At 36.8% G+C, this 14090-nt stretch overlaps 2 protein-coding genes across 6 annotated transcripts; both read left to right on the forward strand.

The window, feature by feature from the left end:
* Positions 1 to 804: 804 nt before the first annotated feature.
* On the forward strand, positions 805 to 6264 carry LOC105169715 (uridine 5'-monophosphate synthase). 3 transcript variants are annotated; one of them, XR_002287063.2, is made up of 9 exons: positions 806 to 1374; positions 2064 to 2406; positions 2959 to 3042; positions 3633 to 3715; positions 3794 to 3881; positions 3963 to 4217; positions 4570 to 4694; positions 5058 to 5278; positions 6036 to 6264. XR_002287063.2 is itself a non-coding variant. In XM_011090223.3 (8 exons), the coding sequence occupies exons 1-7, from the start codon at positions 935 to 937 to the stop codon at positions 4696 to 4698; spliced, it is 1422 nt and encodes a 473-aa protein (XP_011088525.1). In that variant the 5' UTR covers positions 805 to 934; the 3' UTR covers positions 4699 to 4728; positions 5058 to 5408. The 3 variants fall into 3 exon arrangements, 2 of the variants coding, with proteins under 2 accessions (XP_011088525.1, XP_011088510.1); XM_011090223.3 differs by lacking the exon at positions 6036 to 6264 and having other exon boundaries at positions 805 to 1374; positions 4570 to 4728; positions 5058 to 5408; XM_011090208.3 differs by lacking the exon at positions 6036 to 6264 and having other exon boundaries at positions 5058 to 5408.
* Positions 6265 to 7783: 1519 nt separating this feature from the next.
* LOC105169704 (putative ADP-ribosylation factor GTPase-activating protein AGD11) lies at positions 7784 to 13291 on the forward strand. 3 transcript variants are annotated; one of them, XM_020692718.2, is made up of 10 exons: positions 7784 to 8143; positions 8269 to 8386; positions 8977 to 9072; positions 9732 to 9816; positions 10805 to 10880; positions 11418 to 11581; positions 11667 to 11898; positions 12180 to 12296; positions 12404 to 12499; positions 12734 to 13291. In XM_020692718.2, exons 2-10 carry the CDS (start codon positions 8338 to 8340, stop codon positions 12842 to 12844), a joined length of 1026 nt encoding a protein of 341 aa, XP_020548377.1. In that variant the 5' UTR covers positions 7784 to 8143; positions 8269 to 8337; the 3' UTR covers positions 12845 to 13291. The 3 variants fall into 3 exon arrangements, with proteins under 3 accessions (XP_020548377.1, XP_020548354.1, XP_011088498.1); XM_020692695.2 differs by having other exon boundaries at positions 7796 to 8143; positions 9013 to 9072; positions 12682 to 13291; XM_011090196.3 differs by having other exon boundaries at positions 7799 to 8143; positions 12682 to 13291.
* The last annotated feature ends 799 nt before the right edge of the window (positions 13292 to 14090 follow it).

Genomic DNA, 14090 nt, shown 5'->3' on the forward strand with positions numbered 1-14090 from the left:
TTTTTTTTATGTGTATTTACCGCACGCGCTCCATTCGCCTGCCTCCACTTCGAGTATTAGGGTGAATGTCATCATATATATTTTTATAGCAAAGATAAACATCAATATGTAAAATACATCAACTTTACCCAACCCTATTATTATTTTGACGCAATTTACCAAACCCTATTGATGAGGGAAATTACATAATTACAGAAATACCCCCTATTTTTAATCAATTTACCTGCAACCTATGATTGCGCAGGTGGGCCCCAGTACACAGGTGCAGCAGCGGCGGTAGCAGGCCTGACAGGGATGACGTGTCCCGCTCTAATTGGGGCAACGTATCGCACATATAGAGAGTACCGTACAAGTATAAATACCCTCATTTATGATATTTCAAACACGTTTTCATCACTTACTTTTACCGCCATATTTGTGCTCTAATTCGATCTCATTTTCGACCCTACCTTTCTAACTTAAGCATTGGAGGGCCATTGCCGAAGGCTTCTCGGCTAGTCTGACGTTTGCTGTGTTCTCAGGATCCACTCCAGGTAACTTAAAAAGAAGGATTTAGCGATCACGACCCGGCGATCCGACTTTGCGACCCCGATCCGAAAATCTTAATTTTGAGCGACCTACATCACCTATATATTAACTCCCCATATGCCTTGAATTTGTTAATTAATTAAAAAATATTGATATATTACTGTTTAATAATATAGTAATATATGAATTCATTTAAAATCCTAGTTGTATTTAAAAGAAAAAATCCCAATATGCATTAAACTCATTACATGAATTAGTGCCCTGCATTCAAACAAAATGCCCGAAACGGCGAAAAGACAAGCAAACAAACAAGTCCCATCTCACCATTAGTGATGATGAATCACACTGAACAAAACCCTCCTCACTTTCACCTACACTACACTTCCAATGTCATCCTCCACCAACAATGGAGTCGTTAATCCTGCAACTCCACGACATCGCCGCCGTGAAATTCGGCAACTTCAAGCTCAAATCCGGCATATCCTCTCCAATCTATATCGACCTGCGCCTCATCGTCTCCTTCCCTTCCCTACTCCGTCAAATATCCCATACTCTCGTCGCCACCGTCCCTTCCTCTGCCCGCTACGACGTCGTCTGCGGCGTCCCCTACACCGCCCTCCCCATTGCCACCTGCATTTCTGTATCTTCTAATATTCCAATGCTCATGCGCCGAAAGGAGGTCAAGGACTACGGCACCTCTAAGGCTATTGAGGGGGCGTTTCAACAAAATCAAGTATGCCTTATTGTTGAGGACCTCGTTACTAGCGGCACATCCGTGCTCGAGACGGCGGCGCCTCTCCGTGCCGCCGGCCTCAAAGTCACGGACGCTGTCGTTATGATTGACAGGTGAATATATGTGATTAATGGATTGTTTAAGTTCTTTTGCTTTGATTTTGGTGAAAGAGGTCTCATAAAATGCCGCTAATGTTTCATTGTCCGTGTTAAGTTTCGTGCTAGTTTTATAGGGGCATAGAGCCTCATTGTTTGCTGTTAACCTTTTTGTTTATGCATGTGCATAGTTTACAGAATGGAGTGCAGGTGCCGTGTTGCGTGCTTGTATTATTATCTTGTAGTTTCTTGCCTACTATGGTTAACACCGCCTTTAGGAAATTCTACCCACTTGTGCATTTAACTCCCAGGCTGGTGTTTTGAGTCATTGCATTAAGCATTTCACTTTCCTGATGATCGTTATCACGCATCTGTCCAACAGTTCACACATTGAGCTGGGCACTGTCCAAGTGTAGCAGGAAGTTTCACGTTGATTTTATAATGGGAATAATTCTTGTTTATAACAGAATGGTCTGTTGCAGTGACCTGTATTATTGACATGAATTTGCGGATTACTACAACATTTGTGAGCATGATTTTGTTTATGCATGTATGAATGTCCACCTCTATTCAATGCGTCATCAGCCTGGTCCTCTTTCTTTTGGTCACTAACATATTTCCACAGGCATTACTGTTCGTTCTTTTCTGCATGCTCAAGTATCATGTTATATTAAAAGTTCCCGTTTGCTTGCTAATAATTTGGAAAGGGAACAAGGAGGGAGAGAAAATTTGGCAGAAAATGGGATCACACTGCACTCAATGGTGAAGCTGAGTGAAATGGTGAGGATATTGAAGGAGAAAGGAAGAGTTTCAGAGGAGACAGAGAGGATGGTCATTAAGTTCTTGGAGGACAATCAAAAGGTGTCAGCACCATTGGCAGCGCCGGGTGAGAAAAAGGTCAGAGTTAGACTTCCATTTCGAGAGAGGGCAAAGATGGCAAAGAATCCAACAGGATGGAAGTTGTTTGAGATTATGGAGCAGAAAAAATCTAACTTGTGCTTGGCTGCTGATGTTGCAACTGCGGCGGATTTGCTTGACATTGCAGACAAGGTGAGGAGAACTGTGAATGCCAATCCTTGTATTTATTGTTTATTTATTTATGATTCATCTATTATGCATGAACTTGTGTGTGTATGTTGTCTGTTTCAACTACTCTGATCAGTACATTCTGGCACGTGATGGTCCCTGTTTCATAAGACGTCCAGGAATTGATTCCTTATGAAAATAGAAGTTTTACATCCATCCCTTCTGTTGTGCAATCCTGTAAAATTTTGCCTATGTATGTCTAGTTACTGATTGCACGTATAAACAAAAGTCTGTGAACAAAATTTCTATATTCTGGAAACTTCTAGGTAAAAAATAGAAAGATTTTATGTCATCAATGTAAATGAAGTTATAAATACATCTACTGACGATGAATTTTAAGTTGTATAGGAGCTAGAACCCAACATATGGAGCAAACCATTCTTGTAACACTGTCTTATAAAAGATCAGGAGTGATTTTTGAGCAATCATTAAGTTCAGATGGTCTGCCATCGGTCCATCTAGTTCTCTGTTCCTGCCATTGATCTTGCTGACATTTTGATTGGATATTTCTTGCAGGTTGGACCTGAGATCTGCATGTTAAAAACCCATGTGGATATATTCCCTGATTTCACACCTGATTTTGGATCTAAACTTCGATCGGTATATTCCTGTTCGTTAAAAGTCATTGCCACCATTGGAGTAATAAAATAAAGCAACAATTCTATAGGAAAATAATCAGCTTGGAAGGTGGATATTTATTTTTCAGTGTCATAAGATGATGAACCATTTTCGAACATATTGCTCATTGTCATATTTCACATGGACTTAGACTGTTTCACACCTTCAGTGGCCATAAAGGTTTACCTGCCAGAAATAGATAAAAGAAAAGAAGAATCTATGGTATTATGACATCTTAGAGCTATATTACACTATGCATGCCATTATAAGTGCACTTAAAAGTCTGAAAAAGTTTCCGTCACCCAAACTCCACCAGCTAGTCCAAACCTGTTGCGGATGAAGTAAACATCCCATGTTGTTATAATGGTCTTAATAGGATAAAGATTACATATTCTTCACTTTTCAATTATTTTTTAATATTGATAATTTGTTAGGGTTGTTTCCTTTATGCTCATGCCATGCCCAAAAGCTACTTCTACCTTTTGGTGATGAGTTGTCTTTTTCCAACTGGATAAAGTTTGTCAATGAAAAGTAAATCTGGGCAACAACTAATCGTGCTTAACCTTCTGAAGATTGCAGATAAACATAATTTCTTAATATTTGAAGATCGTAAGTTCGCTGACATAGGCAACACCGTCACCATGCAGTATGAAGGGTGAGACATGTTTCTTGTTTTGCATTCTTCGAGATTCCTCTGTTGCTTTGCTTCAGATTTCTCATTTGTGTTTTACAGAGGTATCTTCCATATATTGGAGTGGGCGGATATAGTAAATGCTCATATCATTTCTGGCCCTGGAATTGTAGATGGCCTAAAGTTGAAGGTGTGGATTCGCAATGCTTTTGCTTCAGTTTGGGCCATGAGATAATTAATTAAGTTATTCCATTTCTCATGACTGCTGTAGGGTTTGTCACGGGGCAGAGGTCTGTTGCTGCTTGCTGAAATGAGTTCCTCTGGTACCCTTGCCAAGGGCGACTACACAGCTGCAGCTGTGAAAATTGCTGAAGATCATCCAGATTTTGTTATTGGCTTCATATCTGTCAATCCAGCTTCATGGCCTGGTGGACCAGGAAATCCGTCCCTCATTCATGCAACTCCTGGTGTCCAAATGGTAAAAGGTGGAGATGCTCTGGGCCAACAATATAACACTCCATATTCTGTAAGTAACATATACAGCTTGACATATTACCTTTCTCTCGTCACTACCTCATAAAAGAGCAGTACACAGATGTGCGAATTTGGGTCATGAAAAGGCCATGCATCAATTATTTCAGCACTTGCCGACTTGTATATAAAAAAACTGCAAGTGTGAAATTTCCCTGTTGGACATCATTTGCATCTCATACCTTTGATTGACACCAATCTTTTGAGTGAAAGTATTCTCAACTAATTGTAGGTTCTCTTTGAATAGAATTGGCTACTCATTTAGAAAGTTAATTTATTACCTTGTGCTCCTGTTCCCTTGTTATTGGTTAATCCTAGCTCAGAAAAAAAAAAATACATTGTTTCAGGTCATTTCAGAAAGAGGCAGTGATGTCATTATTGTTGGCCGTGGAATCATAAAGGCAGCAAACCCTGCAGAGGCAGCTAGGGAATATCGGCTCCAAGGATGGGATGCATACTTGGCCAGTTGCAAGTAATAATTCTGGTTTGCTTCTACGTTTGTCTTTGTAAGACCTCTCAGCCAAGTGCTAAGAGTAGCATTTCATGATAGGTCGACTTCATTGCCTGAGAGAAGCCTTGAAGTGGCTTCACTTATCATTTCAAACATTGGGGCTATCTGCTGTTTGTACATGGAAATTTGTTGTGCTTGATCATTTTTGTTTAATATGCAATTGATTTACCAATTGAAACAGATTACATGGTCAGTAGAATGATAGAGTGATTTTCTGATATAAGATTTCTAACTGATAGTCCTGATGGTGTTTGACAAATTGCGGTCAGTATTTGTTAGTTTTAAATGCATATGTAGATGGTCTTGAACTCTCTGATGATGCAGATAAAATGAGCTTCAAGTGTGCAATGGCTTTTGAGAAGACATTCTGGCAGCATAACTGGACATACAGAAAGCATGTAGCAGCCAGGAGTTGCAAGGACAGCGAGCTCATCCGGCTCAACTGCATGAAGGCATATTTGAAATGATGAACTTGAGCTGCCTGCCATTCATGCTCGGCTTATTCCGACTAAACTCCATGAAATTGATAAAGGCTTGATTCTAAGGTAGTTTCTTTCTTCTGGTGGCTGTGATGTGTTATTTCCTCGTGGAATTATGTGAGATCGCATGGCTTGTAGATATCCTTACCTAATGTTTTTTAAGGTGTCTATGCAAGACAAGGTTTATTGGCTTTTATCCAAAGGTTCGAGCTTGATTTTGGGAGTGATACCACAACAAAAGATCATCTTCCATAAGTTTTCTGTAGGCTAGGCCGCAAATAAATAATTTGAACTGAGAAGCTGGTCAGTGTGCGGCACAATAATTTCTGTGACCCCATAACAGCTGCAAAAGATGTGAGAGGTGATAAATTATTGCCCAGGTTGTTGGCATGCGACTGATATCATAAACAAAAGCAGCCCGTGTTCCGTGAAGCCTGAAGCAAGAGAGATTGGGGTAAATATGAAGTGGAATTTTAAGCACAAGTAAATTTGGGCTCTGGGTAGTTGAAGTTGAATAAATTTGTTTGAATTTGAGATCCAAAGAAAGCAAAAAAGGAAAAATGTGGATGTGAGCTTGTAAGGGTTCCACTTTTACTCAGACAAAATTGGATTGGCCATACAGCTTAAATCTCATGTAGATGTAGGTCCATTTGCTAGTCTTTTCCTGCTTCAGCTTAGTCCATATATATATCCTGAATCTTCTAGCATCTCTATCCTAAAAACATGGGTCTCAGTTCTGCTGCACCAAATTAGCCTATCAAAGCGGAATTTGGAGCCCTAATTTAAACAAAATAGTTTAGATGTGGTGGGTTGTTCTTTGCAGGAAACTTCGACAAATGACCCTACTATGACTATCAACCACTTCATACACCCGTATTCCACACCAAAGGTGAATAAGTCTTCATTTGGTGTTTACTTTCTGTTATGATCTCATATTTTTAGATTCTTGAAGGAAGTAGACTGTTTTCAGAAACATGAAAATGAAAATGTGGCCACTGTAAAATAACTCATTAATATTCAGTGAAGTATTTTCTATCACATTTTAGCTGACACATCTTTTAAATTATAATTAGACTGATTGACTTTTTTAAATTCTAGGGATAAAAAAGGTGGTAAAGTACTTTCTTTTAAATATTATTTGAGCGTAAAATTAAAATGTAATTAACATCACATGTAAAGGGTGTTGTGGAAGAAATTAGATATATTATTAAAATTAATGTGGCATATGGTTTTTGAAAATAGTGGAGCAGGTCTAAGGATGTATTTTAAGAACAACATTGTAAATGGAAACACGTTCTACAGAATAGAAATATACAAATTTTATAAGTTGAGATGGAATATGTTTTACCATCAATCACGTTATATGTATTCTCAAAATATTTGCCAAACAGGTAGTTTGAAAATAAGTGAAGCAAATGCATCTTGATAATTCCTAGTCTTCATCAAATATTAAGGGATGCTAACAGTTTCCCAAATAATAAGAGTTTTTTATAATTATGCTAAATTTTTTATCATCATGTCCAATTTACGCAAACACTATCACTTTTTTTTCCCCAATGTATACATACACTCTCAATAAATTTTGAATCAAATATATTTATAATAAAATATTAAGCTCCAAACTATTGGATGTTTCCAAGGAAAATGAAGATAATTTGATAATCTTTTTATCTATATAAAAACACAAAAAAAAAATTTAAATACTATACTGATGTTTACGAGATCGTACTGCCGCAGATATGTTTTGCTAATCCCAAATTATTAGCACGTCTTTAATCGGACAAAATACGTATGTCGATTAATCATATTGCTGTCATATGTAGTCCAACTTGCTTATAATCATATTGATCTCAACAGATATATCAATCAAAGTGGTTTGATAATTGATATTCTTGTTTTGGCATAAGTACAAATAAGGTAATCAATATCCATTAGTTCATCATAATTATATTTTATTATAATCAACTTACATATATCAATCAATATTTATTCTCTTTATAAATTATATATGTTAATTTCATAATAAATATTGTTATATGAATTTGGTTTGAATTGAAATTTTTGTTGTAGTGGCAAAACTTAATCAAGAATATTATTTTCTTCTTATCCAAGTCATCCATGATTATAGTAATAAATATGTTGTTTTCGTCAAAGCAATGCAATTTACAGGTTATTTGCATCCATCTCTCTTGAATTATGATTCTTGATACACGTCGATTTTGACCTATCGAGATTGAAAACAAACTTTTCTTTTATATTTATTGATCGAAGATTCTATTATTATTTTAATTAATAAATAAACAAAAATGTATATACTATATAGTAATTACTACTTTTTGAGGTTATGGGTGTTTTAGTCTTTAAGTACATTTTAATAGAATCTTTAATTAAAAAATGTAAGAGCGGATGTAATTTGTAAATATTAGAATTTGAATGGAGGTGGATATAAAAAACTAAAACATCAAGGGGGGTGTATGCAAATAACCTTGAAAATGGGCATAAGTAACACGCGCTTAAAGTGCGCGTTCGCTTGAAAGACTCAAGTGTATTCACTTGTCAGAGACCGGGCAACCACCAAAAAAGATCTTTTCGCGACCCACTTGTGATTTTTCATGGATTATCCACCACCACTTCGCTTTTTGTTTTGTCGTCCAATACAATACAAATATACAATTACAAATTTCCTTTTACAATACCGAAAACCCGATTTTCAAAGATCAATCGGCTCATATATTTCTTCTTTTATTTGCAAATTCGTCACCTATATTGTTCATCTGCCTGAATTCATTGGTTTTCAGCAAGTTGTCGTTCGTGTATGTAATTAATCCATGCAAACACTTATGGTGGACGTGCGTGCAAGTTTCCAATGATTTAATCTGGAATTTATGTCATCACCAATCTTCATTAACAGCCCATCTTCTTCTGATCATTGTAAGATTTTCGTTTTCCGTTCCCTTTTTTCATTCTAGTGTAATGTTTCTTGGCGATTTTGAGGTGAATGTTGCTAAGATTGAATTTCTGTCGATTTATAAAGTTGCTCTTTTGGATTAATGCAGAGAAGGAGCAACAAAATTGTTTGATCATAGTGTTGCTTCCTGATTTGGGTCTGAATTTCTGGTGCTGAAATGTCTATTGAACAAGGCAATAGGGAAGGGGAATCAGGGCATTCTCGAGGTAGTTTTTCTTTTTTCTGTGGTGAAAGTAACTTATGCTCTCTGGATTTCTTTAATTGGTCTTTAATGAGGGATGCATGAATGGGTAAGCTTAGTGTGATAGGGATGAAGATGTGGGATGTGATGAATGCTAACAATGAATTTCTTCAGTGCTTGAATTGATTGTTTATTTTGGTGCTTTTCTGGTGGAATGATTTTCTTTCATGATTATTAGACTAAAACTTTGAAGTAGATTGTTATTTGGTTATCTCAGGGAAGGGAATGATGGAAACTGTAAATGGCTTCCATCAGGAGTTATTGAACTAACCTTTTCTCTTGTTGCATTTCTAATCGTAGATGTTAATCAACTTTTGTGTGAAATTGTCTGTTTTATCTAATATGTTAACTCCTTAAGTGGAACTGTTTTGAAGTGTTGGTCTTGTTGAATATTACATGTTTTTATCTCTCAGTTGCATCTGAATTCAGAAGTCACTTTTCTTGCTTGGTTGATTCTTGCGTCGGTTTCTTGGAGATACTTTATAGAACTATATGCCATATATTGGCGACATGAGTTTCCTAATTACCAGAATACATGTGCATCAACTTAATCAGGGTCTGGTTCTCGTTCTCGTCTCTATGAACTCCTAGATATGGAAACCTCCTCAGACTGTGATGACAGCCCCAGGAACTGGCAAAATCTTTTTTGCAGTAAGTGAATTTCTAGTTTCTTGTTTCCTGCCTTACTGATTTCTGTACAGCAGATGAAATATAGTTGTTTCTTCATTATTTGTTGTGTGTTTTCTCTTGGCATGCATCAAAGGTCAACATAAACTGTAAATACGTCCACTTTGAGAAAATTGTAATGATCGTATACATGCAACGTGGAACTGGTAGAAAGAGAGAGATACAGTTACACCCGAAGAAACACATAATAGTGTCCTTTCTTCTTCCTCTCCCAATGCATATGTGGTCCCAGATGCTTCTTACTATAGGTCAGGAAATGAAATATTGGATGATATCTAATCAGAACCATACTTGCCTTTGTTATACTCTAAAGCATTTAAATTATAACAAAGATAAAGGCTCTGAGATGACATTTTATATGCACTCCGAACAGAAAGCTATATATGTGTGCTTGATGACTACTGCCGTTGTCATTTGAAATCTAAACTGGCGTATTAAATTTCCATTTGATTCTAGTATTTTGTGATAAATAATGCACCCCTTTTTTCCTCTCCATTTATATGTAAGAGCTTAAGTTTGTTTTTGTGCAAATTTCTTCTATTCCCAAAAGATAATCTTGAGAAGTTAAAATGGCAGCATGCCACTTCTAGATTCTGATTTTACTTACCCTTATTGTGGGTCAGGTCCCGAAATGAGGCTGGAGAGTCTGTTATCTGAAGCTGGCAACGGATTCTGTGCCGATTGTGGGTCCCCAGATCCAAAATGGGTGTAAGTCCCTTATTTACCAATTTTATTCGGTTCCTATATATTTCGTAATGTGCTGGAGAGTCTGAAGTATTTAGCTGAAGTTATATGAGTAGAAAGTTCCATGAAGTCGTATCTCCATTTCCAATAGTATTAAGATCCTCTGAAAATTTACAGATGGGATCTTTTCAGTTTTATGATTCACCTGTGATATCGTCTCGACTTTCCTGTTTTGACAGAGAATCATTCTCTTTGGTCAGCCCTCATGGTTTTGTCTTTAGAAAGAACTTTCTTAGGTAAGAGGATCCTTGGGGTTTACATATCACCCAAATTACCTCATCTCCATCCAATATGGGATAATAGTGACACATACAATATTATAAGACCCAAACTAGAACCTCAGCAAGGAGAGAAAGCATCGTTCTTAGAGATGGCGCCAATTGATGTGGCCTATCTTTATGCATCACAAATAGAAGTCCTAAATGAGGTATTCTTTGTTTGAGTCGAAGCCTCACAAATTTGCCCTGAACCACTCAAGTCTCTTGTGCCTATCTGTATGCAAGATGCTCATCACAATCTTAGCATCATATATCTGGGGGAAGGTATGCCCTTGCATGAGGTATTGTTGGCTTTTCCCTGAGCTTGCAGTCTTACCCTGAGAGAGCACCTAATCACGGAGAGAGGAACCTTGGGGTTATTGTGTCTTCCAAATATGATGTCTCAATCTAATGTATGACCATAATGGCACACTCAACGTCAATCTGTATTTTATAGTTCTATCTAGTTTTTCTGGATATTGAAATCCTATTCATTTCTGCCAGCAATGAATTTAGATGAAAGAACTGATTTCTTTAACTTCTACGAGTTATTTTGGTGAGGTCATGTAGTTATCACTTATCTCATTCTTGCTACTTTCCCCTATACATTTTCCTATAATGAGATCCTTCTGCTTTTCGGTTATACTTTTCTATAATGAGATTCTGTAACTTATATTTCAATCTGTGGTCACCAGATCTTTAAACATTGGAGCATTCATTTGCATAAAGTGCTCTGGCATACATAGAAGCCTTGGAGTGCATATATCAAAGGTCAGAACTCATCACCCATCAATTTGACCCTCAAGATTTATAAAATGTTGTTGAGTTGAGTTGAGTTGATACAAGTGTTGCCAAATAAAAGGTTCCACAATGTCGTCTTCTTGTATTTTTATAGCTTCAAGCACCCTAATTTAATTTTTTCCATCCTATGTAGTCCTCAGGTTTAGCGAAATGCATAATATACACAATGGATGTTCTTGTCCATTTTAAATTTAGCCTCCGCAAACATTTATTACATCATAGGAATTGGTGATCTCTTAACATTTTCTATCAAATGTATTATAAAGAACGGCAAACTCTTTTTAGAGATACTGTTAACATAGTTACTTTTTTCTTAACTTTTTGAATCAGATATTTCTAATCTTTCATGACGAATGGGACAAATGTGTGATGTTGGATCATGGTCGTTAATGATATTGTTTTCTGAGCCTTCTTGATTGCATCCGGTTAACACAAGTTCCTCTGCCAGCACGAATGCATGCTCATATTATCTGAAAACTTATCATCTCTCCCATGTCCACATTGCAGGTTGTATCTGTCAACCTTGATGAATGGACCAATGAGCAAGTTGATGCTTTGATTGAAATGGGAGGAAATAATGCAGTAAACTTGAAATATGAATCTCACCTTCCAGAGAACTATACTAAACCAAAACCAGATGCATCTGCAGAGGAGCGTGCTGATTTCATAAGGTACTAAAATCACAACATATTCTCTGAGATCTTTCCACGATTAGCATTTATTTTTCTGAATTAGATAACTTTTTTGAGTGCTCAGGAAAAAGTATGAGCAGCATCAGTTTATGAACAGCACTTTACACTTGGCTTGCCCCTTTCCATTACCATCATCCTCCGACTGCAGTTCTTCAAGCTCTTATTCTGAATCTGCACTTGAGAGGAAACACAATGAGAAATACTTTCCAGGTGGCCGCATCCATGGTTTGGGGCACGCATTTCGCTACAGCTGGAGAAGACCTGAACACAAGTCAACAAAGAAGTCTCACTCAATGGTAATGGTTATAGCAAGAAATGAGCTTATATATGGAAAAAAGTGCAGTTCTAATTCGCAGTTGCAAATTACACAACGACCAAGAACGTTTATTTCTTTCTTTTTCTCTCTAGATTCTTTCATTGACAAGAAAAGGAAGAGCATTCTTAGAGAATCATCACACACGCGCTTGTTTTAAGAAATTGAAATCTTTTTCAATTATTATGCTATTACAAAAATGTGGTTTTCAATATCTCATTCATCTTTATGCTAAAGTTGTCAATTTCCAATTACTTTGTATAGGCAGGTATGGTCGAATTTGTAGGATTAATTACCGTGAACATTTTGAGAGGCACCAACCTAGCTGTCCGAGATATGGTGTCTAGCGACCCATATGTCATCCTCTCACTTGGAAATCAAGTAAATCTCTTCTCCTCTAATCCTCTTATCAACTCCATGTTCAATTCAGAAAAGTGATCTAAGCTTTCGTTCTTCTTTTAACAAGAAGCATATATTTCCTGTTGCAGTCAACGAAGACACGGGTGATAAAGAACAACCTCAACCCAGTTTGGAACGAAAAGCTAATGTTGTCAATCCCAGATAGTGTTCCTCCCCTGAAGTTGGTATGCTTTTTCATGCATAAAGATCAATGAAAATATTCTCAGTATGCAACTCTAATAAAGTAGAATGAATCTAGCAACACTTGAAACAATTGGTGGCATACTGATTAATGGCTGCTATCATAATGCCATTTATCGATGTTTACATAAAACTTCATGGGTAGAACTTTTCTTAATCTTGGCAGCTAGTATATGACAAGGATACTTTCTCAACGGACGATTTTATGGGGGATGCAGAGATTGATATTCAACCACTGCTTTCTGCCGCAAAAGGTTTGGAGAGCTCCTCGAATAGTGAGCCAATGCAGCATGAAAGCCATCAAGCAAGCGAAGATAACATGCTTGTGAAGGGTAGTATTATCACGTTAGAAGATGGTAGGGTGAAACAGGAAGTCGCTATTAAGTTGCAGAATGTTGAACGAGGAGTGTTGGAGATTGAGCTTGAATGCTTACTTCTTGCTCAATAGCATGCAAAAGAAACCAAGATGAAAGCAACTGTAAGTCTTTCCGGTTTCTCCAGCAAAACTGCAATTCAAGACGACACGTATAGCGTGGCAGAAGTTTTTGAACTCGAGAAATATTGTGTACAGTTCCTATTATCTTCTTTCTTCCTGAGGCCATTTTTGTTCATCTGTGATCTAGATTAGTTGATGGAGAATTTATGGGCGTTTCCACCTGAATTTGTGCATCTGATGTTGCTGTATAACATCAAATTGTTTGCTGCTGTACAGGAAAATTGTGCTCTGTGGATTGATACCAGATAACTAATGTTAGTGAGCTGGGAAATTCTGTCTATTGATGTTATTTTGTGCTAACACCACCTCTACCAGTGTATCAATTCCTCTAGAACAGAAAAAGCCAGTAAAAATTGCGAGGCTAAACGCATGAGCCTAATTCTATGAGCAAAGAACACAGACGATCTGCCGGCGAGCCGTAGCTCAATTGTAGATGAGGCCCTATAACTACAAGGCCATGGATTCAAATTCTATAAACGTGTGGAATGTTATTCTATTTCAATAATAGATATCGTTCTATTTTAATAGTAGGGGACAAAGACAATCTCTAACTCTATTTTCTCCCCAAATTAATTTGTCAAAGTTGCTTTAGTGTTAAAAGGTAAATATTTTTAGTGAGGAATTTTTGATAAATATAATAGTGTGTCTTTCAATGTAGGTAGCTCCTCTTTGTCTTCTACATTGAAGCACTTGTAATGTGGTGCAAGTCTTGTTTCACATATTTCAGATTCCATCCATTTCAAATTTTACAATTAAATATCACAAGTTAGTTAAATTGGGCATCGAAAGAAAAGAAAAACGTGCCTACGTTTCGATGTGCGCAAAGCCGAGCTATGAGCTATTGGAATTGCGTAATCGCATTTTCAGCCAAATAAATTGACATCATCATGAAAACGCAATTGAGTAAAAAACCTTACCGTTAGAAATATATAAGTAAAAGACCAAAACATTTATTAAATTCCACAACATGATATCAATAATTTTTGAAGATTTAATTCTGCCCAACTCACTTTCTTATTTCAAAAGTAAATTGTTTTAAAATAATTCTCAGCGAAAAAGTTTCTTCTTAATAAAAAAAA

This window comes from Sesamum indicum, linkage group LG1 (genome assembly GCF_026168435.1).
Source record: "Sesamum indicum cultivar Baizhima isolate 11 linkage group LG1, ASM2616843v1, whole genome shotgun sequence".
Lineage (NCBI taxonomy): Eukaryota > Viridiplantae > Streptophyta > Magnoliopsida > Lamiales > Pedaliaceae > Sesamum > Sesamum indicum.